Genomic DNA, 26,753 nt, shown 5'->3' with positions numbered 1-26,753 from the left:
GAAATATATCATTCTTATTTGAATCAATTTCTTTGAGCAACATCTTTTTACAAGGTGAAAATCAAACACTAATATTTGTCACATGGTATAAAAGGGACAGTAATAATTATAAAGAACCTTAAGGTCTTAAGCTTATTTCATCCTATTCTTAATATTTCACAGCAAAAATATTAAAATTTGCAATATTCCCAAAAAGATGCAAACTTGTCAAATATATTACTCTGAAGTAAAATAACAATTAATTTACAGGAACCTACCATAGAAACTATTGAGTGGACAGTAGTGATGGTTTTCTATATAAAATCTATCAAACTTTTTTGAGGAAATATATGAAGCATAGCTGATAGCTGATGGAATCTGCAACATGGCCACAGAGAAATAAGTTGCAGATCATCAAAGTTAGCTCTTGAACAGAAACATCCACGATGAGTTCACTAATTTCATCTTTCACTGGAGAACAGCGGGAGGTTTCCGTAATGCAACTATCACTGGAAAGGAATTCAACGCTGTACTTTAAGCTTTACCCGTTGTTGGAACTTGGAACAGTTTGGATTTTTTGGTGCTCTGATCTCTCCTGCTCTCTGGAAGGCTGTGTAAATATCAAAATCTTCAGCAAAAGACAGCTCTCTCCAAAGCACTGGCAACTGTTCTTAATAGACTGTTCAAAAAAAAAAAAAGGAACAGATTTAGGTAGAGTGGTAAAACAGTAGTGGAAAAGCAACACAGGAATGTTCTATACATAAACCAGAGAACTAGGTTGTCACTAGAAGCTGAGAGATTTGTAGTCCATGAACTTCAGACACACACGCACATAAACTTGCGGAGCTCAGAGGAACCTTTGCAGTTTTGAAGCTGCTCTTCTGTGCAGCTTGAATCAGCAGCCAAGCTCTGATCTTGCATGAATGAAGGCAAAGCACATTTTCAGCTAGTTTAAATAGCAAAAAAAATGTCAAGTGATTGATTATATCCAGCCTCAAGCATTCAACTAAAGCACCTAGACAAGCACCTAAGCAACTCAGACTCTGTTCATAAACCACAGACGGAAAGCTGCAATCTCAAGATGGTGCTTGAGCTTTGACCTGGTCAAGGGTGATGGTGTTTCTAGCTTAGACATCTCAGCCAGGTTACTGAAATTAGCTGTGAAGACCACCTAAAGTTCTCCCTGTTTAGGGCTGCTCCTACCAAAGTTCTGGGGCTTTAATCACTCATATAATAAAGGCACTTATTATATGTGTTCTGCTCTACAAGGCCTGCATCCACACAGTCAAAACTGTTTCTCTAGGAAAGAGTTCTACTTCTTATGGAAATTGACGGCAGCTTAATAGTTTTCAGCTCCCCATTGGCTAGACATCAAAACAATTCCATATCAAAATTTGTCAATGTTTATTTAGTTCAAGTACTGAATGGAAACTTGATTTGTTTTTATTTTTTCTGCAGATGTGAACTAATAAAGCATTTTTTTACACTTAGTCAAAACTCTTCATTTAGGAATAGAGCCTATAAATCTTCAATGTTCTATTATAGCTGGTGGAAAATGAAGCCCTCACAGATACTCCCATAGCAAGGGGAAAGCTCCAATACATTACATAATGGGTGACACACTATGGTCTTCAAGGTCCTTCCAAAAAAGGAGATGTTTTCTAACTGCAAAATCCTCATTCCTGGAAAAATCTTTGTCTCTGCAAATGCTGATCTGATGTACTTCACCTCTTATGGGAGATCTGAGTACCACTAAGGACATTTGATTTTTATTTGCTCCCAAATGAAGTTTCCTTGCTTCTCAATTTTCACCAAGAAGATGACTTTACTACTGTCTAATTTATATCTGCACCCACTGAGAACTGGTCCCTGGTCCAGCCTTTAGAAGTTACTATGCAGCTGGAGATGTAATTTGGTGATTCCCAGACCAACTTAGAGCATCACAGGGAGCATTGCTGCCTTGTTCTGTTCAACAAATGCATGCCAAGCACATAATGTTAATGTAAAAAAATCAAAACGTACTGTACCTCGGGTTGCTTGCATCTTGATGTCTTTATTTCCTTCTAATCTTAATTAGAAAATGAAAGACAAAGATGGTTAAAATCTTTAAAAAAACAAAACACGTGTTTTGTTTAGTTATTACTGTTCCAAAACCAGCTACTTTTATTTTGGTTAAAAGTGTTACTGTTTTTCATTTTCTTGTTTTGCAGCAAATTTTGAAAGCACCAGTCAGTGACTAAACTCTGTGCTGTACATATGTGACAGTAGCATTCTTTTGTGTTAAATCAAAAGAATATTGCATTATTTCATAATTACATGTTTATGACTTGTCAATTAAATAGCTATAAATCTAATGCTTTTTCCCACTGCTCAAAAATATAACATGGAAAAGAAACAGTTTCTGCTAGGTTTCATTTAAGAACAGAAATAAACCTGAAATTCCTGTTATTACTGGAATTCACCACAATGCAAGTAAATACCTTCAAAACTAAAAATAGCGCGGGGGCTCTGCAAGTGCATCTATCACAGCCTCTTAGTCCTAACAGGGTTTTGTTTTCTTTCAATTCACAGAGCAGTCAGAGAGTGGAGAAGATGTTCAGAAGACCATGTACCTACACTGTCCGCATCTGCTCTAGGATCCTTCTGCAAAAGTGTGTTAAATTTTAAATAAAAGGAAACAAACCCTTTGACAAGTATAAACAGCCCCACAGCATTAAGAGGCTTCAAGGCTAGCCAGTCTGTCTGAAATAATAATTGACTTTTAAAGGACATACATCCTACTAGATAAAATGATCCCCAGAAAGCAAGAGAAAATAAATCTACAACCTGCCAGTACCTTTGGGTGCAGCTTTCGTCTGACTGGGAGCCATGGCAGCCGCATCTGATGGCAGGCCCACGTACACCCCTCCATAGTTCCTGGTGGAAAAATAATTACAGGCACATCAGAGCTCAGCTGGGACACTTCTCCTTGTGAAAGGAGGTACTTTTTCACTCAAATTCCTGAGGTTTATCACAAGATCCCAGCTGTCTTGTGACAATAATAAACCCCACCTGCCCAGCTTCTTCTGAGTATATCCAGCTGAGGACAGAGCTAATCTGACACTGATGTTTGACACTGGGACCACCAAAGCACCACACTTTAAACAATGCACACCAATTAAATAGCACTTTTACCTCATTAATAAATGCAACCTGCCTGCCCCTGCTTAGGGTTACACTTAGAGAAAACTGTTAGTATAAAGGACCACAAGTGTCTTAGGTACTTTCATGGCCCAACCCTCTCCCTCTCTTCACGGAGTTGCAGAGGATACCTTCTGGCTCCAAAGAGCCTGTATGAAATGCAGGGACAGATAAAGGGGGGTAAAAAAATGGGTCTTAAAGCCTCTACTGTGCCTGGAATAACCTGCAGAGCCTGCCTTTACACTGCTCTGCCCTGTTAGGTGCTGAATTAATCACACCTTCTCCAGCTCCTGGGAGTCTGAGCCAATTTCTAATTTGCTTGATGATAGACTCATACTTCCTTCAAGTTCCAGCCCAGCAGAGATCTCCCACAAGCACTAATGTCACCTTCTGTGGCAGTGATGGTGTGAAGGCAGAGGCCCCCAGCCCTTATTGAGCACACCACCTACAGCTGCAAGATAATGTGCTCTTTTTACTACCAAGCTCCCACCTCCCTAGCTCAATAACAGACTGGGTGGACTCATCAATACCTGACTCTGTGTGAGATTTCCCCCTCTCTTTTTGTTTCTCCTCTGCTTTGTTGGTGTTGCTGGGACTTAGGGGGAGGGAAGGAAGGATGCAGAACCAGCAGCAGAACTCGCTGCAGCCTATTGCAAATAAAGCTAACCCTGGTTGAGCAGAGCACCTACCTCCTTTTGTCATCATCTGATATGGATTCTTCTGCTCTGCAACATCAAAAGATACAAAGCATGTTAGCAGATTCTTTCTTTCAGGTGTTCCATGCCCATCTGGGTAAATTCAGAAGCATTTTGAAGCATTACTGACCCCAGTTTAAATTAGGGCATCCACCATTCAACAAAGTACTCACACAGGTATAAAAAAGGGACAATTTACCAGTATAAGGTACAGAAGAAATAAAGGACTGAGAAAAGATGCAGCTTACTTTTTATGACCCCCACCAGTGAGATCTGAAAGTAGATTTGGGAGCAGAAACACGTGAATTAACACTATTCCTGAGTGAGTCCCCACACTACTCCCCACATAAAAGGAACATTAAGGCTCTGCACGTAACAGGAACAAGCCTGGACTGCTATTCCCCTAAAAGAGGAAAGAAAGGGACTGGGTGTCTGTGCTGGCATGTGAGTGAGGATGAGGAGAAAGAAACTTTCACAGCAGCTATTACAGAATCCAGAAACTGTTACAAGGCCTCTCTATAAAATGAGGCACTGCAATTCCTGTTGTTTACAGACCAAATGCTGTTAATCATCCCATATAAATGGGCAATTACATCTCCTTTAACTTTAGGGCAAAATCACAGGTCAGTCTGTAGATCCACAGAGTCACTGAGGTTTGATTCCTCCCAGTTATATTGATGCCAGCAGTTTATATACAGACACAAACGGGACGGGGTCACTTTGGTCAGCGTCGTGAGCTGTTTATTTCCAGCATCAGTCTCATTACATGGCTATGGCAATGAAGCGATGCTAACAGCTTGTGGGTCAGACAGCAGACCAAAGAAACTTAATGTTACAACATACCATAAATGCATCTTAGCCAATCACATAGAGCAAAAGCATACTGACAGTAATTCTATCCAATCACCTGTAGCACACGTAGCATTGGTTAAAACAATGGTAGCCTTTTCTCAAACACAGTGGTTCATTTGTAAGAGACAAAGCACAGAGCTCTATTCATATTTAACCTTCTAAATTTATACTAAATAAACTTGTTGCAACTTAGAAAGCCCAACTTACACAGCCCTATTGTTTTCTTTCCTATGTCTTCACTACAGCTTAGAAACCTTTTCTGCTCCCTTAGCACTGTTTACAAATCTGCTGTATGAGGCCTGTCTTTTTACCACGTTCCTAAAACCTTCTGATTTTTATGGATTCCCACAATTCCCCCTCTCTGTTGACTCAAAAAGAAACGCTCATAACAGTGTCGTTTACTACTTGCGTTTCACAGCTCTACTATAATATTGTTTCTTATTATCTGCTTGAGGCCTATTCTTGCTGACACTAAGCATTGCTATGTTACAGCACAGCAACTTAATGCTGTGAAGGCCTATTGGAATATGGATCCCAATATAACCAGTTAGATGGTGCCTAGGCCGGTTCTGACCTTCGCTGCTGGGCCAGAGGCAGCACTGCGGTGTTTTACCCCAGAGATACCTTGGCTGGCGGCAGAGTGCAGCGGGGCACAAGACAGGACTCCGTTCTCCTCAGGAGAGAGCTTCTGGCGATGGTGAAGAGAAAGAAGGGAGCGGATTCTGCTAGAAGGTAGCCAGATGTTTATTCCATTGGTACAGAGCTGTCTGCACTGGGCCACTGCTGCTAACAGAATGCCGGCCGCATGGTCTCATTAACTTTATAAGCTCGGGGACAGGGGAAGGGGAGGGGACAGGTGAGTTACCAACCAGGTGAAGGGGGCAGGGTCTCAAGGGAGGATGACACTTAGACAGGCCAATGACCCCCAGGCCTGAGAAGCATCCTTTGAAATCGACGAATCACACGACGCCTTGCTGGTATGTTAGCCTGATTGACAGGGCACACTCAGCAAGGGGGCGAGGGGGCAGGGAGAGAGGCATAGGCACACCTGGGAAGGGACTCGGAAGTTTAAAACAGGACATTGCAACACACCACAACATCTCCCCCTAGTTTTGTTTAAAAAGAAGAGGACTGTGTTTATGGTGCAGAATGATTGCCAAACCATGGTTGGTAAATCGGTTCTTCTTCTACAGGAGGGTCAGTGTTTTCCACTGAGGCTTCCAGGTCATCCACTGGAGCACTGAGGGCTTCCAAATGGTAGACCTCAGGAGGGGGAGATGAGCTTGAGATTAACTTGAGAACCATGCGGCTGATTACTCCAAAAACAATGCTAAAAACTACAATAACTATAACTAAAATAAACGGCACTAAAATTACAGTTTTCAGAATAGATCCCAACCAGCCCGAGAGTCCCCAGCCATTGAGAAGTCCATTCAGCTCGTTGTCAGTTTCTCTGTTGATGTCTGAGAGCCTTTGTCGAGGCAGTCCATATGGGGTTTGGGCTGCAGTACTATGTAGGAGATCGCAGGTGGGATGATCACGAGTAGGACGAGAAGCAGGCTCGGTCTCATGGCGTCTCGGGGCTACACACGAACAGTGGGATCTAAACTGGTACAAAAACTTGAGACAAACATATATTACAAACTATTCCAGATAGGAGGCTTAAATGGAATTTCCTCCAGAGAACGTGTGCGGCGTTTTCTTCTCCAGGCAGCGTGAGCAACCTGGGGTGCTTCTGCAGATTTCTCTGAGACTTTGGGAACATAGGGCTTTATCCATTTGGAAGGAACCCACCTTAAACCAGAGGGGGTGGACACACAGGCGTATCCACGTCCCCAAGTAACCAATTTGTAAGGTCCCACCATTTTCCAAGTCTCAGGGTCCTTTACTAAAACTGGAGGTTTTTCTTTTATCAACCTGTGACTGCTCCCCCCAAAGTGGCATAGGACGGGTGGGTTCAGGCTGTCAAAAGAACAATTCAGAAAATTGATTGTGAATAGTGCCCTGGATAACCGGATGTGGGGAGGTTCTACCTTCAGAACCTGTTGTTGCTGGTCCAGGACCCTTTTAATATCACAGTGAGTTCTTTCTACAATGGCTTGACCTGTAGGGGAGTAGGGGATGCCAGTTTTGTGCTCTACTCCCCATTGCTGCAGGAAGCTCCCAAATTCCTTGGATTTATAAGCAGGCCCATTATCAGTTTTCAGCTCCTTGGGGATGCCCATGAAAGAAAAAGCCTGTAAGAGGTGCTTAATAGCATCAATAGATGATTCTCCTGTGTGGGCAGAAGCATAGACCGCTCCAGAAAAGGTATCTACACTAACATGAACGTATTTCTGCCGTCCAAAAGCCTGTATGTGTGTTACATCTGTTTGCCACAGTTCACAACTGTTCAGTCCCCTTGGGTTTGCTCCCGTACTCACTGTAGGGAGTGCATGTTGTTGGCAATTTGGGCACGTGGCCACAATCGCTTTGGCCTGTTCTCGAGTGATGTTAAACTGGCGAACCAGGCCAGGTGCATTTTGGTGGAAAAGCTGGTGGCTGATTTTTGCCTGTTCAAAAACATTTGGGAGAGTGGCCATCACTGCAGGTGCAGCAAGAGCATCTGCCCTTCTGTTGCCTTCAGCGATAAACCCTGGCAAGTCAGTGTGTGACCTGACATGCATCACATAAAAGGGTTGCTCTCGGTGAGTGACTAACTTTACCAGTTTGGAAAGCAATTCAAAAAGTGCAATGTTAGATAGATACATCTTGCAGTATTGCTTGATCTGCTCTGGATACTACTCCTGCCACGTATGCAGAGTCTGTAATCAGATTAAATGGTTCTGAGAACCTTTCAAAAGCCCTAACAACCGCAGCCAATTCAGCAACCTGAGGTGAACCTTCCACCTCAGCAATGTCCGTCTCCCACTGCTGGGTTTGAGGATCTTTCCAAGTCATAACAGACTTGTGGGACCTCCCGGACGCATCTGTAAAGACAGTTAGAGCCCTTTTTAAAGGTCTCCTACTTAGAGCAGTTCTTAATTTTAAAGTAAATTGAACATCTTGTTCAAACAATTTGCAAGCGGGCCGTGCTACTGAAAATTGTCCTGAGTAGGAATCCAGAGCAAACTGCAACACTTCATTTTCTTGAAACAATTGTTCCAGTATTTTCATAGTATTTTGACCTGATTTTAACTCAACTGGAATGTGAATGCACTTAAAATCACATCCTGCTAACTCCCTGATCCGGGTCCTTGCTTTCTGGATCAGTTCTGCTACCAGTTCCTGAGGCTTTGTCAGTCTCTTGGACCTTTTGTGACTGAGGAAAACCCATTCTATGATCAAGAGAGAGTCCCTCTGGTCCCGGTCCTTTTTTGGTGTGTCCTTTGCCTTAGGTGTTTGTTTTTCCTCCCACTGGAAAATAATTCCATGGAGGTGTGGCAACTTACCTAGGATGATGAATTTGAATGGCAGATCAGGCCGGCATCGGTGGGCCTGTCTTGTGGACATTGCAATCTGAACCTTTTCTAGAGCTTTCCGTGCCTCTGGGGTAATAGACCTAGGAGCACCTGGGTCCTCTCCCCCTTTCAATAAATTGAAAAGAGGGGCAAGGTCTTCATTAGTCAGACCAAGCCACGGTCTTACCCAATTCAAAGACCCACACAACTTGTGGACATCCGCAAGGGTCTTGATCCTTGGATTGATTTCTAGTTTTTGAGGAACAATGGTCCTATTTCCAATTTCTAAGCCCAAATACTTCCAAGGTGGCATCTTTTGAATTTTCTTTTCCTGGAGCTCGAACCCTGCAACAATCAATGCATCGATCGTTAGGTCAAGCGCATATGTTAGTAAATCATCATTGGGGGCACACACAAGGATATCATCCATATAATGATAAATGATGGCCTTCTCTGCGGCTGCACGAACTGGGGAAAGCAGGGAAGAGACATACCACTGGCAGATAGCTGGAGATACCTTTAGGCCCTGAGGAAGAACGGTCCAATGGTACCTTTTCATAGGAGCTTCTGAATTGATAGAAGGGACAGAGAATGCCAAACGCGGTTCATCATCAGGGTGCAATGGGATTTGGAAAAAACAATCTTTAATATCAATAACAGCTAATTTCCAATCTTGGGGAAGCATTGTTGGGGATGGCATACCAGGTTGAGGAGAACCCATATCTTCAATTACATTATTAATTTGTCGGAGGTCACAGAGAAGTCGCCACCTCTTTTTGTCAGCTTTTTGGATGACAAACACTGTAGAGTTCCATGGGGACATGGTCTCCACAATGTGGCCCTTTCTTAGTTGCTCTTGTACTAGTTCTTCAAGCACTTTTATTTTTTGTTTACTGAGTGGCCACTGTTTCACATCAACTGGTTCGTCTGTTTTCCACTTCAGTTTTTGGGTGGGGCGCTGTTGTTTAATGACTGCTGCACAAAAATGCTGTGGAGAGTCTGGAATATCAATTGTGACACCCCACTGGGCCATTAAATCTCTCCCTAACAAAGGTTCTGAATAATCTAACACAAATGGACGGATATTTGCCAACTGTCCGTTTGGACCCTCGAATTGAATAATGCTTTTGGATTGCCTTGCCAATTGCAGACCTCCTACACCTCGAAGGTGACCAGCAACATTTTGTAAAGGCCAGTGTGCTGGCCAGTCTTGTACTGGAATCACTGTGCAGTCTGCACCTGTGTCTACAAGCATCTCAATGCGTTTTGACTCCCCACCCCCATTGACATTGCACCACAATTTGGGTTTATCTGTCCCAATAACTTGGACCCGGGTGACTGTGGGCCCCTGTTTATCGACATTTTCAGGTAAAGATGGCACAGGGATAGCTTGAGCAACAATTTGTCCCTTGGGAAGAAACAGGGGTGGGTGGAAACAGTGCAGGCTGAGAACAAATTGCTTGGGATCTGATGTTGTCAGTCCCGGAGCAATTTCGATCTCTTGTGGTGTGTTTTTGTCCCCAGTGATGATGTACTTACAACGAATTTGGTTCCAAGTACCTTTCTGTTCAGGATTTACAGAGACAATATGCCAGTCAGTGTCCTTCAGGTGGAGTGACTCTGTCAGCTGCAACCTGTAAGGCTCATTGACAGAAGATGCGGTTAATACAGAATCAGTTAAATCATAACAAAGGTTATTTTGTTTCACCTTCAACAGTGGACTAGCAGACTTGGTCTTTGAAGCACCTGCTTCACTTACACAAATGTTAATATTATTGCGCGCTTGATTTATTTTGCTACCCTTATTCTCTTGGCCTGCTCCTTTTATGTCTGCACGCCTGGCAGGCTGGCGCTTTATTCTTCGTTTTTTTGTTGTTGACCCCCAGGGAGGGCTTGTAGTTCTCCTCCCCTGCTATTTTTAAATTCATCAAATTCCCTTTTCAGGGGGCACTGGTTACTCCAGTGTCCTAGCTTATTACAAAGCAGGCATGGTTTAGTGGGCTCAACCATTGCTGGTCTCCGCTGCTGCCCAGGGTACTGCTGTGCTGAAAGAGAAGGTGCAGGGCTGGCAACAGCAACACGCTGAGGTGGTCTTGGCAGCAGCCTTGGTCTGGAGTCTTCAGCAACACTCATCAGAGGCACTTTCCTATTACAGACTAGAAGCATATCTTTTAATGTAGGGGAAGGTTCCATAGGAAGGCTCAGGATTGCTGCTCGACACTGTTCATTTGCATTTGTAAATGCTATTTCTTCTAAAATTGCTTCTCTAGCATTTTCTTTTTTAACCTGTATTTCAATGGCTCTAGTTAGCCTTTCTACAAATTTCAAAAAAGGCTCTGATGGTAGTTGTTTGATTTTACTACAGGGCTCAAAAGGCCCCTCAGGTTGGAGGGAAAAGAATGCTTTTTCAGCTGCTTCTTTTACTTTCTCAAGTGTTTCTGCAGGAATTGCAGCAGCTTGGACTGAGGGAGAAGACCATTGACCCTCACCACAGAGGTGGTCAAGGGTAATAGGGTTACCATTGTTGTCTTTTGCTGTGTTTGGATCAGCCTGTAAGCCTGGGAGAGCATCTTTTAGCAGTTGTTTCAATGCTGATTCCCATAATTTGAATTCTGTGGATGTCATGAGACATGAAAAAAGTTGTTTCAAATCATGTGGAATTACAACAGTCCTACTTAATTCAGAATTTAAAAGGCCACGGAAATATGGACTGTGTGGACCATATTCTTTATGAGATTTACAGATCTCTTTAATCAATTGTCGTCCAAAAGAACTCCAATTAGCAGTTGGGGCTGCTCCTGCTTGAGCTGCAGGCTGAAACGTAACAGGGGCCAGTGACAACATGGCACCATGCATTGGGTCTGCTGTCCCCTGCTCTGTATCCCTTGAATCAGAAGCATTGGGATCACAGCTACAGGTTTGGGGACAGGCAGTGGGTGTGTCCCCACCGTGGGAACCCGGGGAGGGGGCGGGGACAGGGGGCCGGCAAGGGGCGGGGATACCGTGGGAACAGGGGGCGGGGTCACCTGGTGACATCACGTCAGTAGACGCCCCCTGGGAGGAGTAGAGGGGTGGAGCTGAGGGTACTGCAGGAAAGGCGGGGGGAGGGGGGAAGGGGTCACGAGGAACAGGAGGAGACGGGGATGGGGCAGGAATTTTGGGATGCTTAAGAGGATTTTGGGAAGAAGAAGACCAGGTTTGGGAAGATGCCACGTGGCACCCACCATCTTGTGCACCCCCTAGGGACTGGGGGCTATTTTGGACATCACTGCTCTCCGGAAAGCTAACACGTGCTCGGGATTTTAGAGGAGGGGATTGGGAAAGACACGCAGCCTGGCCAGGGCTTTGTGAACAAAACAACTCAGGTATTCTTGCACTCTCTGGGAGCTGACTTCCCAATGAGTTTGCACTCTTTAAAATACCAAGTTTTGGGGAAAGAGGTTTAGGGGTTTTAGAAGGAGAGGGAGGAACAGGGAGAGCAGAGGTACATGGCTTTACATTTGGCTTTTTCTCCATTTCCTTTTGTTTGAGCAATGCTGTTCGAATTTGTAAACTCCAGAACACAAATTTAGCTGAGGGTAATTTGCCAGATTGTCCTAAGGTTATCAATTCATTCCCAACTTTATCCCAGAATTGAATATTGTGGATTTCTTCAGGGGAAATGTTTGGGAACTGCAGAAAAAGCCATCTTATAAACTGTTTCAATTTTCCTTTAGAGAATTTCACATTACTCTTGATTAAAATGCTAACAATATTATAATACACTCCCCTTTGTACAATGCTAAGTTTGGAACCCATGTTAGATGTAAAAAGCAAAGTACTTAATCCCGCCTGACCAAAAACAAAGCTAAAATCAGCTACCAATTTCTAAAAAAACCACAGATAGAAAGCGATAACGAGCAGACAAAAGCTTCACAATGCAGCTGTATATACTGCTTTTAAAATTCCCGGGCAGCAGCAACAGGGCATGCCCTGCCGAGCCGAGGCAGAAACAAAGCCTCCCCCGCGGTGGAATGCAGCCCCCCCGCGGAGCAGAGACAGCAGCCACTCCCCGTGGCAGCGAAACCGGGACGCCCCCCCTCCGCCGCCGCGTGTGCAGAGCACTCCCGACCCCCGCAGGTCCCCCGGCCACGTGGAAAGAGAGCCCCCCCCTCCCCCGCAAAGAGAAAGAGAAAGAGAAAGAGAATCTCCTAACACGTGTCTGAGCACGCTACTGAGCCGGGGCCGCTCCGGCGTGAATTTTAAAAGACAGTGAAACACACGCAGAAAATAAAGCTAGAACGCTATGAATTCTTGTCTGTGGGGCTGCGCAGCCAAAAATGCAAAGGCAAAAAGGAACAGAACTCGTGGCAGAGTCTGTTTTTGAGCTTCTGCTCTACCGAAAGCAGAGATACTCACGTGAAATGGAAGCTGTAGGCTGGGTACAGGCAGGCAGGTCTCCACCGGAAAAGGACCTCTCTCTGGGTGCAAGAGAGGCTCCCCTTTTCTTCCTCTGGAAAATCTGCTCACCACAATGAAGCAGGGCTTTCCAAAGGCGCCGAACAGTCCACGAAACTTCTTCTGGGAGTATTCCCAAAGTCTCTAGCTGGGAGTCTTGAAGCCAGGCTCCTTTCAGCTGGATGCACGGCTGGCAGAAGCTTCTCTGAGGAACTGCGAGTCCGTTTTCGGGCTGCGAAGTCACTTTGCCCACCCACAGGGACGCCAATATATTGGAATATGGATCCCAATATAACCAGTTAGATGGTGCCTAGGCCAGTTCTGACCTTCGCTGCTGGGCCAGAGGCAGCACTGCGGTGTTTTACCCCAGAGATACCTTGGCTGGCGGCAGAGTGCAGCGGGGCACAAGACAGGACTCCGTTCTCCTCAGGAGAGAGCTTCTGGTGATGGTGAAGAGAAAGAAGGGAGCGGATTCTGCTAGAAGGTAGCCAGATGTTTATTCCATTGGTACAGAGCTGTCTGCACTGGGCCACTGCTGCTAACAGAATGCCGGCCGCATGGTCTCATTAACTTTATAAGCTCGGGGACAGGGGAAGGGGAGGGGACAGGTGAGTTACCAACCAGGTGAAGGGGGCAGGGTCTCAAGGGAGGATGACACTTAGACAGGCCAATGACCCCCAGGCCTGAGAAGCATCCTTTGAAATCGACGAATCACACGACGCCTTGCTGGTATGTTAGCCTGATTGACAGGGCACACTCAGCAAGGGGGCGAGGGGGCAGGGAGAGAGGCATAGGCACACCTGGGAAGGGACTCGGAAGTTTAAAACAGGACATTGCAACACACCACAACAAAGGCCCAGTCAGTGAAAAGGGTATGAGTCACATCTGACAATAGTTACAGGTCATTGTTCAAAAAACTCTGTCAGTTCTATGCACTGTACTGTGTAGTACAATGCAGCTGAACGGGAGCAGGGGTTAAAGTAACCAGCACTGACATGAAGGCAAAGGTAATACAAAAAATTAAAATAATTTATTCTTACTCCTTCAGTGTGCAATGCCTGTGCTGCAGTCTCAGTCTGTGTCCCAACATCAGTCATCATACAAATTACTCACCCACCTTCGCTTAAATATTCAGATTCTGAGCTCTACTTCCATGACTGGGTAAGGATGGGGCAGCAGATGCACTTCAGCTGGGTCTCCGACCAATTTATTTACTCTAAAAGGTTGATGTGCCTGCTGTTTAATTGCTGGGGCTCTACGCCCTTACAGGGCCCTGAAGTCAATGGGATTGTGGCCTGAAGAGCAGAGGGCTCAGAGCAAGATGCAGTCTTAAGTGCAAGAAAATGCCCTTAAACCTCCTGGGAGGGGAGCAAATGCCTTAAACTACTGCTACAGCTTGGAAATTTTCTGGCATCTACCTTCTTCCTAAGGGACATTACCAACTATCCTTTCTGCATCATCACAGTGAGTAAGGGTACACAGGTCCCTTAATAGTTGAGGCTTGGAGAAAATCTTATTATTCTTCAATTTTGCTAAATTATATTTATGCAGGACATAGCACTCCTCGTCTGCTGTCTTTGTCTACGTCTTACCACTCAAGAAAGACTGATCAATAAACTCCTCATTTCCTGGCCCTCCTGCCATCCCTTCCTGGAGGAACCAGAGACATGTCAGAAGGCATTTCCCATCTCCTGTGACCCCGTGTAGTCACCTAAGTCATCTTACAGTCTTCACACACACTGACAGAGAATGCAGAGACATTTTTACTTGAGGACCGTGAAGCTGTTCTGTCACAGTGTGGGCCAGTTTCTCCTGAAGAAAATGGAAAGCCTGTGTATATCAGTGGGTGGAAATGAGGATGTATTTTTAGGTGGAAAAAAAATTCTACTTAAGGAAAAGGACTTTGGATCCCAAAAGATCACAGACAGTCATTTCTGTTGAACCAACTAAATGTGTCACAGGCTTGATTTTCTCATATTATTTGGAACATTTTCTATAATCCAGATTAACCATTGTCCAGAGAAAAGAGTCGTTTAAAGGCACCAAAAACTACAGGCACAGCTTGAAGCCTCTGAAATGGAGTTGTAAGAATAATAATCAGTATTGTCCAACAGGAAATTAATGTTGTTTTTGTTTTGGGTTTTTTTATGTTTCCTGGTAGGAAACAGGGCCAATTTCTTCTGCTCCAGAAATGTTTTGTAATATGGCATCACAGACTATTACTGTAATTCTCTCATGAAAACAAATTATCCAGGTTTATGATTGAGCAAACAAGAAGGTTTTTTAACATTTTGCTTTCTTCCTTTCCTCTTACTAGCTATAAATCAAAACAGTAATTTTGCAATACCTTTTTTCTTCAAATGCATGACAGAAAAAATAATCTGGGATTGTACAGACAACAGCTCTTGGGCTGGGCAATGATGGGGGCTAACTGTTGTAGCCCTACCAGAAAAGAGGGAATGAGCAGAGATAGGAGTAACATGGGAGTGTGAGAGGGAAAAGAAAGAAATATTTGTACGATGGCACTTAAGGAATGAGCCATTTTACACACCTTTCTGGGAGCTCAGGAAGGAATGCTGCCCCAGTTTATTTACTACACATTTATTTACTACACACCTCTCACCTTCACAAATGGTGGCTCAAGACCCCCTTTTGCAGGGTGCCCACTAATTTTGCATGTTTAGTGTCTGCTGAGCCACTGAGACAGGTGCTGCTTCTGTGCCCAGGCTGAGTGAACACGGCTGGCTCCATGGAGCAAAGCCACAACAGCAATGCTCAACCACATGGCAGTGAGACTGGAGAGAAGCTCCTTTGGTTTCGGCACTGTTCCCATTGCCACATCTCCTGGGCTCACATGGACACAAGAGTCCAGCAGTCCTCCAGGGACAGCAAGCTAGGATAAGCTTTTCTGCACCAGGAATAGAAAGCAAAAGGAACTTAACAGTTCAAGGAGCTTTGTGCTGACTGGCTGCTGTGTCGCTGCCTCAGATGCTGTTGACATGAGCAGAGTAGCCGAGAGCATGGTTCTCAGCAGGTAGCATGGGCAGAGTCATGGAGCCAGTGGGCAGATTTAAGAGCAAATCCACAAAATGGCATTATATTTACAGCTCAATAAGTGTTTCTTTTGGTAAGGTTTTGTCTGTCCCAAGAGTCATCCTGTCACCCAAAATCTGAAAAACACACTTTGTTCATCTGTCAGCTTTTACATCCATCATTCCTATGTCCATTTGATGGTAAAAGAAGCTGTAATTTCTCACATATTTTAAATGTCAGATGACAGGCTGTCCTGGGGTGACATATGATGTTTGTATCCCCATTCCTCTGTTCTGTGCCTTTAAGACCGGCTCTGAAGAGTGGAAGTTTTGTTTGGGTTTCTCTTATCAGGGACCCAGAGAGAGCGTACATCGGGCTGTTTTTCTCTCTTCTTGCCTAGCTTGTTGCTTGGCTGGCTTGCTTTTCTGCTCTTGCTTCTGCTTCTGCTCTGCTTTGCCTCTGCTTATTAGTTAGTTTAGCCAAACAGTCCACATTCCGTCCTGGACTTTTCTCCTCTCCTGTTTCTGTGACCATCTCGAACCTGCTCCAGACTGGAACCCGGGAACACCAAGGTTTGGCTGCAGCAGTTGCCCCAGCACTGGAGGGACTGAGAACAGAGCAACCACCCCCCCCCCGAAAGAGACTTTCTGATTTTGTCATCTTTCGCAAAGCGGTGTCATCTGGTATTGTTCATTTTGTGTGCTGGGGGGCTGTGTCTGTCAAATAAACAGGTTCTTTCCACCTCTCTCCGAGGAATTTTTTCCCGAACCGGTTGTGGGGAGGGGCCGTGTGGGTTTTGCTTTCTGGAGGGGCCCTCCTTTGCAGATTCTTTAACAAATTTGCCCTAAACCATTACACAGGCATTCACACCAATTCTTTTCATCCACATTTTTCTTACCTCAGCTTTTATGGCTCTGTTTGTTCCGATCATTATAGAGACTCTTTCTACATGGGTTCAGTAGTCCCACTAATAATGATCCATTGAACTTTGAACAAGTGACAGACAACTACTCCTCAGATTCTTGGTGTTTCTTGGGAACAAGTGCCTTTAATTTGTATTTGATGCATTTCTTCTCAATATTTTGAAATGGAATTTAACTGCTGTATCCTTTCCTTCCTAGTGTAACTAATCCTCCCCCAGACTTAGCTAAACACTGAATACCACAGGCATTGCATTACTTTCTAGCATATCCTTTACTTCTCCTACAGCTAGGCTTTCCCAATTAGCAGTGATGAATGTTTCTTGATTAATGGGGCAGGAGTATGGGCTGAAGCTGGCTGGCAGATCCTGGGTTGGAGCACAGAGGGCAGACATGCTCTCAGAGCATGTGTCCTTGTCACCACACAGCCCTCAGAGAGGAAGAACCCTTTCAGAGGAAGATCATATCATCACCCCTATCTAATTGATGGAGAAACTCCAGGCCCAGAGGGCAAAGCAGCTTCCTCACAGTCACCCAGGAGGGCCCCGAGCAGGATCCAGCCCTCTTCGCTTCCATTTGGCTGTGCACTCCAGGAGTCATGGTGCTTTGGCAATGAGTCACAGTCAAGAAATGAGAAACCTCATGTTAGAATAACCAGATTTGGTATCCAAAAGCATGAAAGGATGGACACACCTAAATGTTTTTCTGGATCAAAAGTGCTATGACTGAAATTTGACAGCAAAAGAAAAAGATAAGGGTTACTTAAAGAGAAACTTTAGCTGATGAAAGTAAAAAGGTGTAAAAAAAGTTTTGTGGATCTATAATATTAGTTAATACAAATCTGCTTTTTTCATTTCTATGAAATGAAAGTAATTTTTCTGATAGTTTACCTCCTTCATAAAAATCTTCTGTTAAGTATTAGAATGCCTGATTAGGGCTTTTGGGTCATCACTGCCATTCCTCTTTAGTAAGTGTGTGTTTCTAACATCCAAATAGAAGGCTCAACCATGCTATTACTCATATGGGTTGTTTGGTTGGCTCCACTGTCCCTAATCTGAATGAGAAATAGCTCCAGAATAGACCCTTTCACTTTGTTGAAGACTGCACAAGTAATTAATTTTTTTCTATGTTATTTTGATACTATTTTGAAACATGACAAATGAACTCACACTAATAATAGGATGTTCCCATTTTAACTCCTGCAGCCAGGCTCTAAAAAGGCTTACACACAGTTAAACACAGTTCTACATATACTCACAGTTTACATATTCCATACCTTTAAGCACAGGAACATGCTTACAACATTCATAACTCAACAGTGCATGAGATTTTGAAATTTAAAACTACTGATGAGCAAAAAGAAAGATGCAGTTCTAAGTCAGTCCTTAAATCGTCTAAATTGAACAATAAATAAGGTCCTGCCATAAATTAAACCAGTGTGTTTGTAAATACAGGAGTACTGAGGGCAGTGATGCTGCAGGCTGCATCAAGAAGAGGTTCTTTATAAGATTCCCTTCTGTAATTTATTGTCTGGCACTACAAGCCCAGAAAACAGACTACAGAGGTAAGACAGATGTCAAGAGTATCTGTGGCAACAGTGTTGATCAGCCAAGTGACACCTGTTGTTAGTTCTCTTGTCCTTGCTCTGTAATAGCAAGGACAAGCCTGTTGTTAAGCTCTTCCCTCCACTTGTTTATCTGACTTGACTGCCTTCATTTCTACACAAGGATTCCTCCATCTAATTAGAGGAGTTATTCTAAGCGAAGTAAATAACACCGAAGGATGTGCCTATTGCATAACATAACAATCTTTCCCAGCTAGTGGCAAATACAAGTAACAAGAAATAGGAGAAGGCAAGACCTTGGGGAGGAATTCTTTATGGTTTTCTTTGGTAGAAAAATACATTTATGGCTGAATAAAGCTGTTCCTGTGCATTCCTGTATCAGCAAGTAAGTATAGCCGTAAAAAAGATCTTGCACATTTAGAGAAAAACAGGATGGGTAGGGCTGCCTCTGCTACCCCGTGTCAAACAAATAGATGCTATCTTTAATGCAGAGAATACCTAGAGAAGGTGGGTACTTTGAAAAGGAAGTTGGACAGGTTAGTGGGTCTCATGCAAAAGAGAGGGATTTTATCTCAGTGGCTTTCTAAATCTCTCACTGGGCCTGGTGGAAATGTATGTGCTGGCTTCATACAATTAGATGGCCTTTGGAAAAAGGTGCACTGGCACATGATGGGGAAAAGCAGTCTGAAGTAACATAACCAGCTCTGGTAGAAAACTGTCTCAACAGAAGCAGAGAAAAGAAATTTCTGTTAGAGAAATAACAAGCAAAGAAATCTGTAGAAAAGTAAACAAGACAAGGAGTTGTTTTGTGGAGATGAAAGCTGTCACTAGAGACAGTAAACATCTGGTTGTGTTGATTATATGTTAGAAGCCAGATTAATCATGTATGACTAAATCTAGTATAAGGCTAGTATGACTGAAAATATGTCCAGGGTTATATATTTAAAAGAGTAGAGAAGAGTAAGTACTTACACATCTTTAGTAGTCCCTGTAGCACCTAGGACAAAAAAAACACCAAAACATGTTTACTAGGTAATGGCATAATCCTGTAAACCAACCAACAGTGCAGGACTGTTTTTCTGTCTTTCTGTCCTAAACAACACAGAAATAGCAACAAAAATTTGCTACTGTAAGAGAACACATTTCTTATGATTGCTACATTTATCCTTAATGACTATCCACACAATCCCTTAAATCTATCACATCTGGGCCAGACTCAGTGGCCCAGTGTGAAAATGATGCTGCTGTGGACCAGTGCCCAGGTGCAGTCACTCAAGATGGGAGCAACATAAGAAAAAATACTCTTTCTGAATTTTATATGCTTCCATTTGCTCAGAACTCTGGTGGTTTTGTCTGCCACAAAGTTGGCACAACTAACCAGGCAATTACTCCCAAATGCCCGATTATTCTGCCACTTGATGCAGTTGTAGAGCTGGCACCACATGTGTAAAATGCTGCCTCATTCTTCCTGCCAGATAAACAAAGTTTAATAAAATGAGTAGCAGAACTAATATAAACATTGGGACACAACCCTTCCAAAGCCACAGACATCTAACGAGATCAACCACCCCTTAATTCATCTTGCTATTTAACAAAAAACCAAAGAGACAAAAGCTGCCACCTGGCTGCCTGGTATAAGTGACTGACTTTTTTGTTTTGGTGACTCAGATGTTTCTTGCTGGGAGATAAACATTTACCCAAGTACAAACTCTTTCTTGCTCCTCCCAAGTTACTAATGTTATGTTGCTCTTGCTAGTATATAATTCAGCTGAGTAACCAGTAAATTATCCCTTCTATTAATTACAGAAGTTAGAGCAGACATTAGAAAAACCTTTCACTTCTCCTTTCCTCTCAGTACTTAGCTGGAAAAGGTGATCTGAGCTCATTCTGAAGAAATGGAAGTAGCCAATCACAAAGATTTTTTTGAGTTTGGAGATAGGTTGCGTTTTTTTCTTCCACAGTACTTCATTTTTTGGCAAACTTTTATTTCTTCTGCTGATGAAAAATAGATATAAATAGAAAATACCTTTCATCTCTCTTTGATGTGTAAGAATATGCCTTTTGCATACTTATTTTTAACAAGAGGAAGTAATAGACCTGCAAGGCTTTCTGGCTCTGTCTACCTGAATGGATTGCTTGAACGGCAGAAAACATCACCCTTTACAGCTAATTCCTGAACACAATGTCATTCCTATCTCCTATGGCCTGACTATCCCTCATTTTCCCGGCAACAACATCGACTAGACTAGTATGAAACTGTACACATTTTTTCTGTTAGTCTTGCTTCCAGAGTCAGCAAAATCTCAGTATGGCTACATGTATCAGCAGAAAGCCTTAGATAAGTTGAAGGGAGTAGCTCTAGTCACAATAAGCTTAGGCCTTTGCTTTGCAACCTTACTCCACCAGGCAGCCCTCTGAGACTTTTCGGCTTTGTGGGCACATCTATGAAGCACTACCTGTACAATTAATTGTACCCAGATGGAAGGCTGGCATTGCTGTGCGAGCTCAATCTCTGTCAATGTAGGGAGACATTTTCTGCTACCAAGGCCGGTTCATGCAGTCAGCTCAGCAATGAGCCTTCAGGGCACCCCCTTGTACCCCTAGACAGAGCCCAGGCATCGGCAACACTTCAGACAACATGCGTTTTGAAAAACCTAGCTGGACCTAGCAGGATTTTTAATTTTTTCCAGAAGAAACTATTCCTTTGCTGTGTCTGCACAAGGGCCATAACTTTCCTATGTTTTAGTCTAAACTCTCTGTGATCAAAATCAGTTTCTCTAAAAGGTTCACAGCCCTTTCAGAGGCCTTTGCCAAGACTCTTCTGAGTGTAAGCACCTTGGATGCCGATCTCAAAAATTTGTCTTGCTTGCAGGAAGTACAGCAAAAGTACAGTGTTTAATCCCCAAACTGAAACCTCAAGCCAAGGGAAAAAAATTGTGTGCCAACAGCAGCACTGCTACACTCCCCAGAGGAGATAATCAAGTTCCAGTCAATCACTGGGCGTACTTCAGTGCCACGTCCATGTTCAGTGCCATGCCTGCCTTCAATGCATTATGGTACAAATACATCCTCACTCTGGAGATGGGAGATGTCACTCAAACCCATCAGCCCGGGCTTTGATAAGAGCTATAAAATTCCATGTTTGGAAATATGCCACTAACATTCACACACTGCAGCACTTGTTTTCTTGGAATATTAGCAAGGGTACACTGCTGAAAAATCACTGCAGTGTTTTGAAATGTATTTCACACAAAAACTTTGAGAACTGAGTATGATCAAAACAAATTCACTTTTTAAGAAATCAGTTTTACTTTTACAATAAATTTAAAAATACATATAAAAAGAAAAACATTGTTTTCTACTTTTTTATAAGCACAGCAAACCAGTTTATCCTCACCTTCATTGATGGAATTCCATTAATTTCAGTGGGGTTTATTTCTCATTTTCACCAGCAAAAGTGAAACAAGTGTTTGGTTAAAATTCATTCAAGTATCACTGAGGTACCTGACAACAGATCTGAGAGTGTTTCCAGTTACCAAAGGAGTTTTCTTCCTGCAAGAGTTCTGAGCTTGCAAATGAACATAATTTTAGCTAGGTGTACTATAAAAAAATCTCAATGTAAAAACTTCTAAATTTTTGTTCATTCAGGAGCCTGAACATTCCTTACACATAGATATTATTTCTCAAGGAACCAAAACAATCTCAGTTCATACGGACATGTTTATTTGTGAAGTCCAATCCATTCACCCTCACTCTGTTACTTCACCAACATATTTGTCTAACTCTTGCACGTTTAGTGAGCAACACAATTTTATTGCTGCCCAAATTCCTTCTGTCAGAAGTTCAGCCAAAGAATCTTGTTTACTCCCAATCCACAAACACTCTACAGCTCGCTCCATAGCAGCAAGGCCTACTGCTCTCATAGATATGATGGTTTCCATAAATGACTTGAGAAAAGGCTCACATATATAAAGTTTGTCCATTTTTTCCCACTATAAGAGCTTGGCCTAAGAAAAGGCAGCACTTGACCCCATAAGCCTTGTCTTGATAGGCTCTTGCTTGCTTGGTTTTTCTAACCGAACCTCAGCAAGACACTGAAGAGTAGCTACAAAGTCACATCCATAAAAAATAGGAAATAATGAATTGTCCTGAATGACCTCTCTGCTCATACCATTTACACAGTAGAATCACGGCTGCATTTTGGTATTTTAGAGCTGCAGAAGGAGAAGAAAGAGTACAGCCTGCAAATAATCGTGTTCCATTCAGCCACACATTGCTCTGAGCCCCACTGATTACAGAAGAAAAACATTCTGTGTAGAAGAGTGGAGCTGTGATCCCTCAGAAAAACCCCACAGCATTTAAACATCAACAAGTAAAAAAGAAGATGAATTTATCCCAAAGCATCTTCCACTAGGTGAGAGGGGGTTTTGCTCTTTCAGAACAACAGCAGCTTCTCTTGGTGATACTACAGGATTTTGGTAAATGCAGGCCTAATGCAAAAGATGGTTGAGAGACATTTGTAGCCACTGAGGATACTCTTCTGTGCTGAGAAATGCATCATGAGTGAAGGTGAGAGGCAAAAGCTTCAGAAAAGTATAAAAAGCATGAGATGCAACCCCTCACATAAATAAAATGGATACAAAAAATGCCAGGACTTGACTTTTGATTATGAAACATTTTTCTAATACTTTTTAATGAACGATGTTCTATGACATTTTCTTGCACACCAAATTGTTACAAAAAGCAAATAAAACCCCTCCAAATTACACACACATACATGCAATTATTAAGAATGAGTTTTCTATTGCAGGCTTCTTTCTATTGCAGGCTCCAACAGTCAGCAGTAAGGAAGTGCATTCTAACATCCATGAATTAATTTTATTTATATCCCCATTGTAACTGATGACAGAATATCATCAATTTGCTTCATGTCAATTATTTCTTCAGCTCATCAGGTGGGAGTTCGGTACACAGATTAGACCCAATCAATAGAATGGCATGATGACTTCCTGGGCATTGCACCAAACTTGAAGTTAATAAATATGTTAAAACTTGGTGTGAAAGATCTCCTTCATCATAACTTGACTGTACTTGAAGCTTTCCACAGACAAAGAGCTTCTCTATATATTTAAATTAAGGCTAGACTGACAGCCTCCAAAGAGTACTATAATTTAAGGTGCTGTCATTGCTACTATACTAGATATGGAAAGGAGGAGGCAGTTAAAAATTTTTAGTGAAGAATCATTAGAATCAAGGGAAACACCTTAACTCAGGAAAAAAAAAAGGAATGAATGTATAAGAGCATATTTTAAAAAGACGTACACAAAAAAAAGAGCTATTGTTGAGCTTCTAAAACTCTAGGAAATAACATGAAAGAAGGATATGTAAAATGAGACAACAAAACATAAGGAAAACAACAAGTTGAGACATACATAACTATAATCCATAGTTAATACATAAAATAGCTAGGTAATTTAAGAAGGATGTATATACATCAGTTTACTTGGATAACTGAAATTGCCATTTCTCAATTGAAGAGATTTTGCCACTGTCTGATACTCTGGAAAGAACATTTGAATGCTGTGAGTTATATTGGTGTTCTGAAGTACTGCACCACAGACAGAAATGTTATTCTACATCATGTCTATTAGTTTAGATCTCACAGACCATAGAGCTGAAAGGTCTGATGTCATTCTAGCCATGCAACAGAAGATAATATCATTAGCTGAACTATCACTATATATACATCTGCTCAGAAAAAAATCAAATTAGGCTACAATAGGAATTTTATCAGAGTAAGAAAATGGTGATCGGTGTTAACACATTTAATGTGTTCTGTATACTTCAATATTTTACTTAGTCATCTGATATGACAGAGAGTGTTACAGGTTAATTACATGTTACGTACCTCTAGCTTTGACATTACCGATTACAGAATAGTCATAACTTTAGCATTAAAAATGTAGTCATGCTACGCATGCCACAAAATTTATTTGTATTTACACAGTCTTCACATCTTTTGGTGAAATTAGGAGTTGCATTTTCCTGAAAAGCTCAAGGATTCCAAGCAAAAATGGAATATCCCCTTTATAAAATAATTTTATTTTTATTAGACTCACTTTGTAAGGAATGTTAAATGAAGTAAATAAATAGTAGACATCTGACATCTTGCTTTTATTACCAGCTGTTTGTTATTTTAAGACCATAGACTGCACAGAGTAATTCCTGACTGACAGTGGTAAAAGTGAGAAGTGAAGGGGACCTTTCAGAGCTCCATTGGATTTGGAGAGGTCTATCAATGCAATAGTAATAATTCCATTATACTAAAGATGGGGTTTACGTGGCATTGTTGGTTTTTACGTGCACTAAGCCCTTAGAGATCTGTGGAATGTTTCTAAAGAGCATTTAAAAGTTTACAAAAATGCAAGTTCAAATGTATATGTAAAACATATAAGTAAGTTTAACTATCAAAGGGGTCAGACCATCAGTGAAAATACTTAATGTATCAGGCCAAAACCTGTTCACGACAACTACCTCTAATGCAAAGGGACACATTTAAACAAACTTTGAGAGAAAAACACTGCTGTCAGAGTTAGTCTATTTGACATTTACCCATTTGTACTCTGGTACAAGTTCCACAGGACAGTCAAATCAACATCAACTTAGAAACTACCACAAATGGACTAATAATTGACTGAACAGTCTGAACTTCTCTGGTGCTTTTATCCAGCAAACAGAAATCGGATGTGAACAAGCATCACCTCAGTGGTATGAAGCTAGACTGGTCATATACAGAAGGAACTTCCAGTCACAGCAATGTGGGAATCAACTGAAGGGAGAGAATTCATGTATGCAAATGGGACAGCTCCACTAAGAGCACTGAATGTTCAAGCAAATTCACACAATGTGTTCTTTATGGGTGAGAGAGGCCTCTGATGGACAGACATAGTATCTAAAACCTAAGTTATAATCATTTAACAGAAACCGAGTAAGGAATGGCTGAATCACATTCTCCTCCAAGTGTGGAGTGCAGAGTTGAACAGCATCTCCTCTGAGTGTGGAGCGCAGAGTTGAACAGCATTGCACCCACAAGCATACACACATACTCCCTAAAGAAGACAGCATCATTCACGCTCACAGGCAGGACCAAGAAAGGACTAGCACCACGCAAAGCACTACTGAAACTCTGGTTAATTCAAATCAAAACAGTAAGAGATGGGGACCCAGTAATTCTAAGTTGTCCAACCATTATTTTGCATATTTTGAAGAGCTGAAAGCTCTCAAGTGCATCTGAAAGACTTGATAAAGGTACTGGAACAGGTGGCAATGTTTGCCAAGTGCAGCTAGGATGAAAAACGATTGGGAAATGCTCATATTATAATTACAGGGTGAAGGTCCACTTACCAGTTTCCATGTACTTTCCTATTCTGCGGGGGCAGGGGGGAGGAAAAGCACAACAGCACCATCTTCCCAGATCTTATCTCTTTTGAAAATAGCAATGAACAAATAAGGGAGCCAGCTGGACTCACCAGCCAGCAGTACACATTAACATGCATGAAACCTCAATCATGGAATATCCTCCAACTTCTCCAACAAGCAAAAGACGAAGATGTCGCACAAATTCATTTCAGAAGTGGCATTCGTGGCCTTATAGGGAAGCGAGGAGGATGGAGCTGACACCCCTGGCGGGATCGTTACGTCCAGCTCCCGGCCTGGGTTCGCCGTGCCTTGGGCAGCTTCTGTGGTGACTCTAGCGACAAGCAGGCACCAGAAAGCCGCCGGGGCTGCGGCAGGCCACATCACCCTCTCGCCCTGAGCAAACGGATCAGCCTCGGGAAAGGAAGATGCTCTTGCAAGAGGGCGGGCAGCGATTCCCGCGGCTCGGACGGGTATCCCCCGCGCCGGGGGCTGTATCCCCGCCGAGTGCGGTGCGTGCCCGCCGCCGCCCCCCGCAGTCCCGCAGAGCTGCCCAGCACGGCGGGGATGCTCGCTCCGCCGCTCGCCCAGCCCGGCCCGGCCCGCCCCGCCCCGCCGCCCTACCTCGCCCGCCCGCGCTGCCGGCCGTGGAGTTGCCGCAGCCCATGGGCGCTGCCCTGCCCGCGCTGCGCCCGCCGGTGCGCTGCGGTCACGGGAGACAGCCGACGGCGGGCGGAGCCGGGTGGGAGATAAAGCCGCGAGGACCCCTCCTCCTCCTCTTCCTCCTCCTCCTCCTCCTCTCCCCACCCATCGCCTGGGAAACCGCCGGCCCCGAGCGTCGCCGCCTGGCCTCAGCCCCGGCCCCTCGCCTCACGCCCCGTTCCTCCCCAGGGAGAGCCACGCCCCGGGCTGTCCCCTCGCCCGGACGGGCTGGAGCTGCTAAGCCGGAGATATCTGCTATCAATAACATCCTGTTCACTATTTTAAGCAAATCTTTATCATGGATTTGGGTATTTCTCTCCTTAAAAGAAACATGATGGTGAAACTGAAGACCCATTGAGTTGAGAAGAGCTTCAGATTCACTTTCCCCAAGCAATATCAGCAGCCCTGAGAAACATGAAAGATAAGTTTACAAATTCTTCAAGCGATCATTTTCATTCAACATTTGTGTCATTTACCAAAAAGAAATTGACTTTCTGTTAACCCAAACCTGTCTTCCACACAAAGGAGTAAAATA

General features: G+C 43.3%; 1 protein-coding gene across 6 annotated transcripts; it reads right to left on the bottom strand.

The window, feature by feature from the left end:
* Positions 1-257: 257 nt before the first annotated feature.
* C4H12orf75 (chromosome 4 C12orf75 homolog) lies at positions 258-26,339 on the bottom strand. Of its 6 annotated transcripts, none has more exons than XM_074539286.1 (6): positions 26,141-26,339; positions 19,073-19,097; positions 3,849-3,884; positions 2,806-2,895; positions 2,007-2,042; positions 258-658 (listed from the first exon to the last, which is right to left on the bottom strand). In XM_074539286.1, exons 1-5 carry the CDS (start codon positions 26,181-26,183, stop codon positions 2,033-2,035), a joined length of 204 nt encoding a protein of 67 aa, XP_074395387.1. In that variant the 5' UTR covers positions 26,184-26,339; the 3' UTR covers positions 258-658; positions 2,007-2,032. The 6 variants fall into 6 exon arrangements, 5 of the variants coding, with proteins under 5 accessions (XP_074395387.1, XP_074395384.1, XP_074395385.1 ...); XM_074539283.1 differs by having other exon boundaries at positions 2,007-2,047; positions 26,141-26,337; XM_074539284.1 differs by having other exon boundaries at positions 2,816-2,895; positions 26,141-26,337.
* Positions 26,340-26,753: the final 414 nt, after the last annotated feature.

Source organism: Zonotrichia albicollis, chromosome 4, assembly GCF_047830755.1.
Source record: "Zonotrichia albicollis isolate bZonAlb1 chromosome 4, bZonAlb1.hap1, whole genome shotgun sequence".
NCBI lineage: Eukaryota > Metazoa > Chordata > Aves > Passeriformes > Passerellidae > Zonotrichia > Zonotrichia albicollis.
The sequence above is the reverse complement of the archived record's forward strand: the minus strand, read 5'-3'. Positions and strand labels throughout refer to the sequence as shown.

Bases quoted from the DNA above. Each gene is read 5' to 3' on its own strand.
- C4H12orf75 (XM_074539283.1), bottom strand. From the start codon at position 26,183: ATGGGCTGCGGCAACTCCACGGCCGGCAGCGCGGGCGGGCGAG. The intron at 2,896-3,848 runs GTAGGTGCTCTG...TTTTTCCACCAG, and splicing joins TCAGATGATGACAAAAGGAG to GAACTATGGAGGGGTGTACG. The intron at 2,048-2,805 runs GTTGTAGATTTA...TTTCTAATTAAG, and splicing joins GCACCCAAAGGTACTGGCAG to ATTAGAAGGAAATAAAGACA.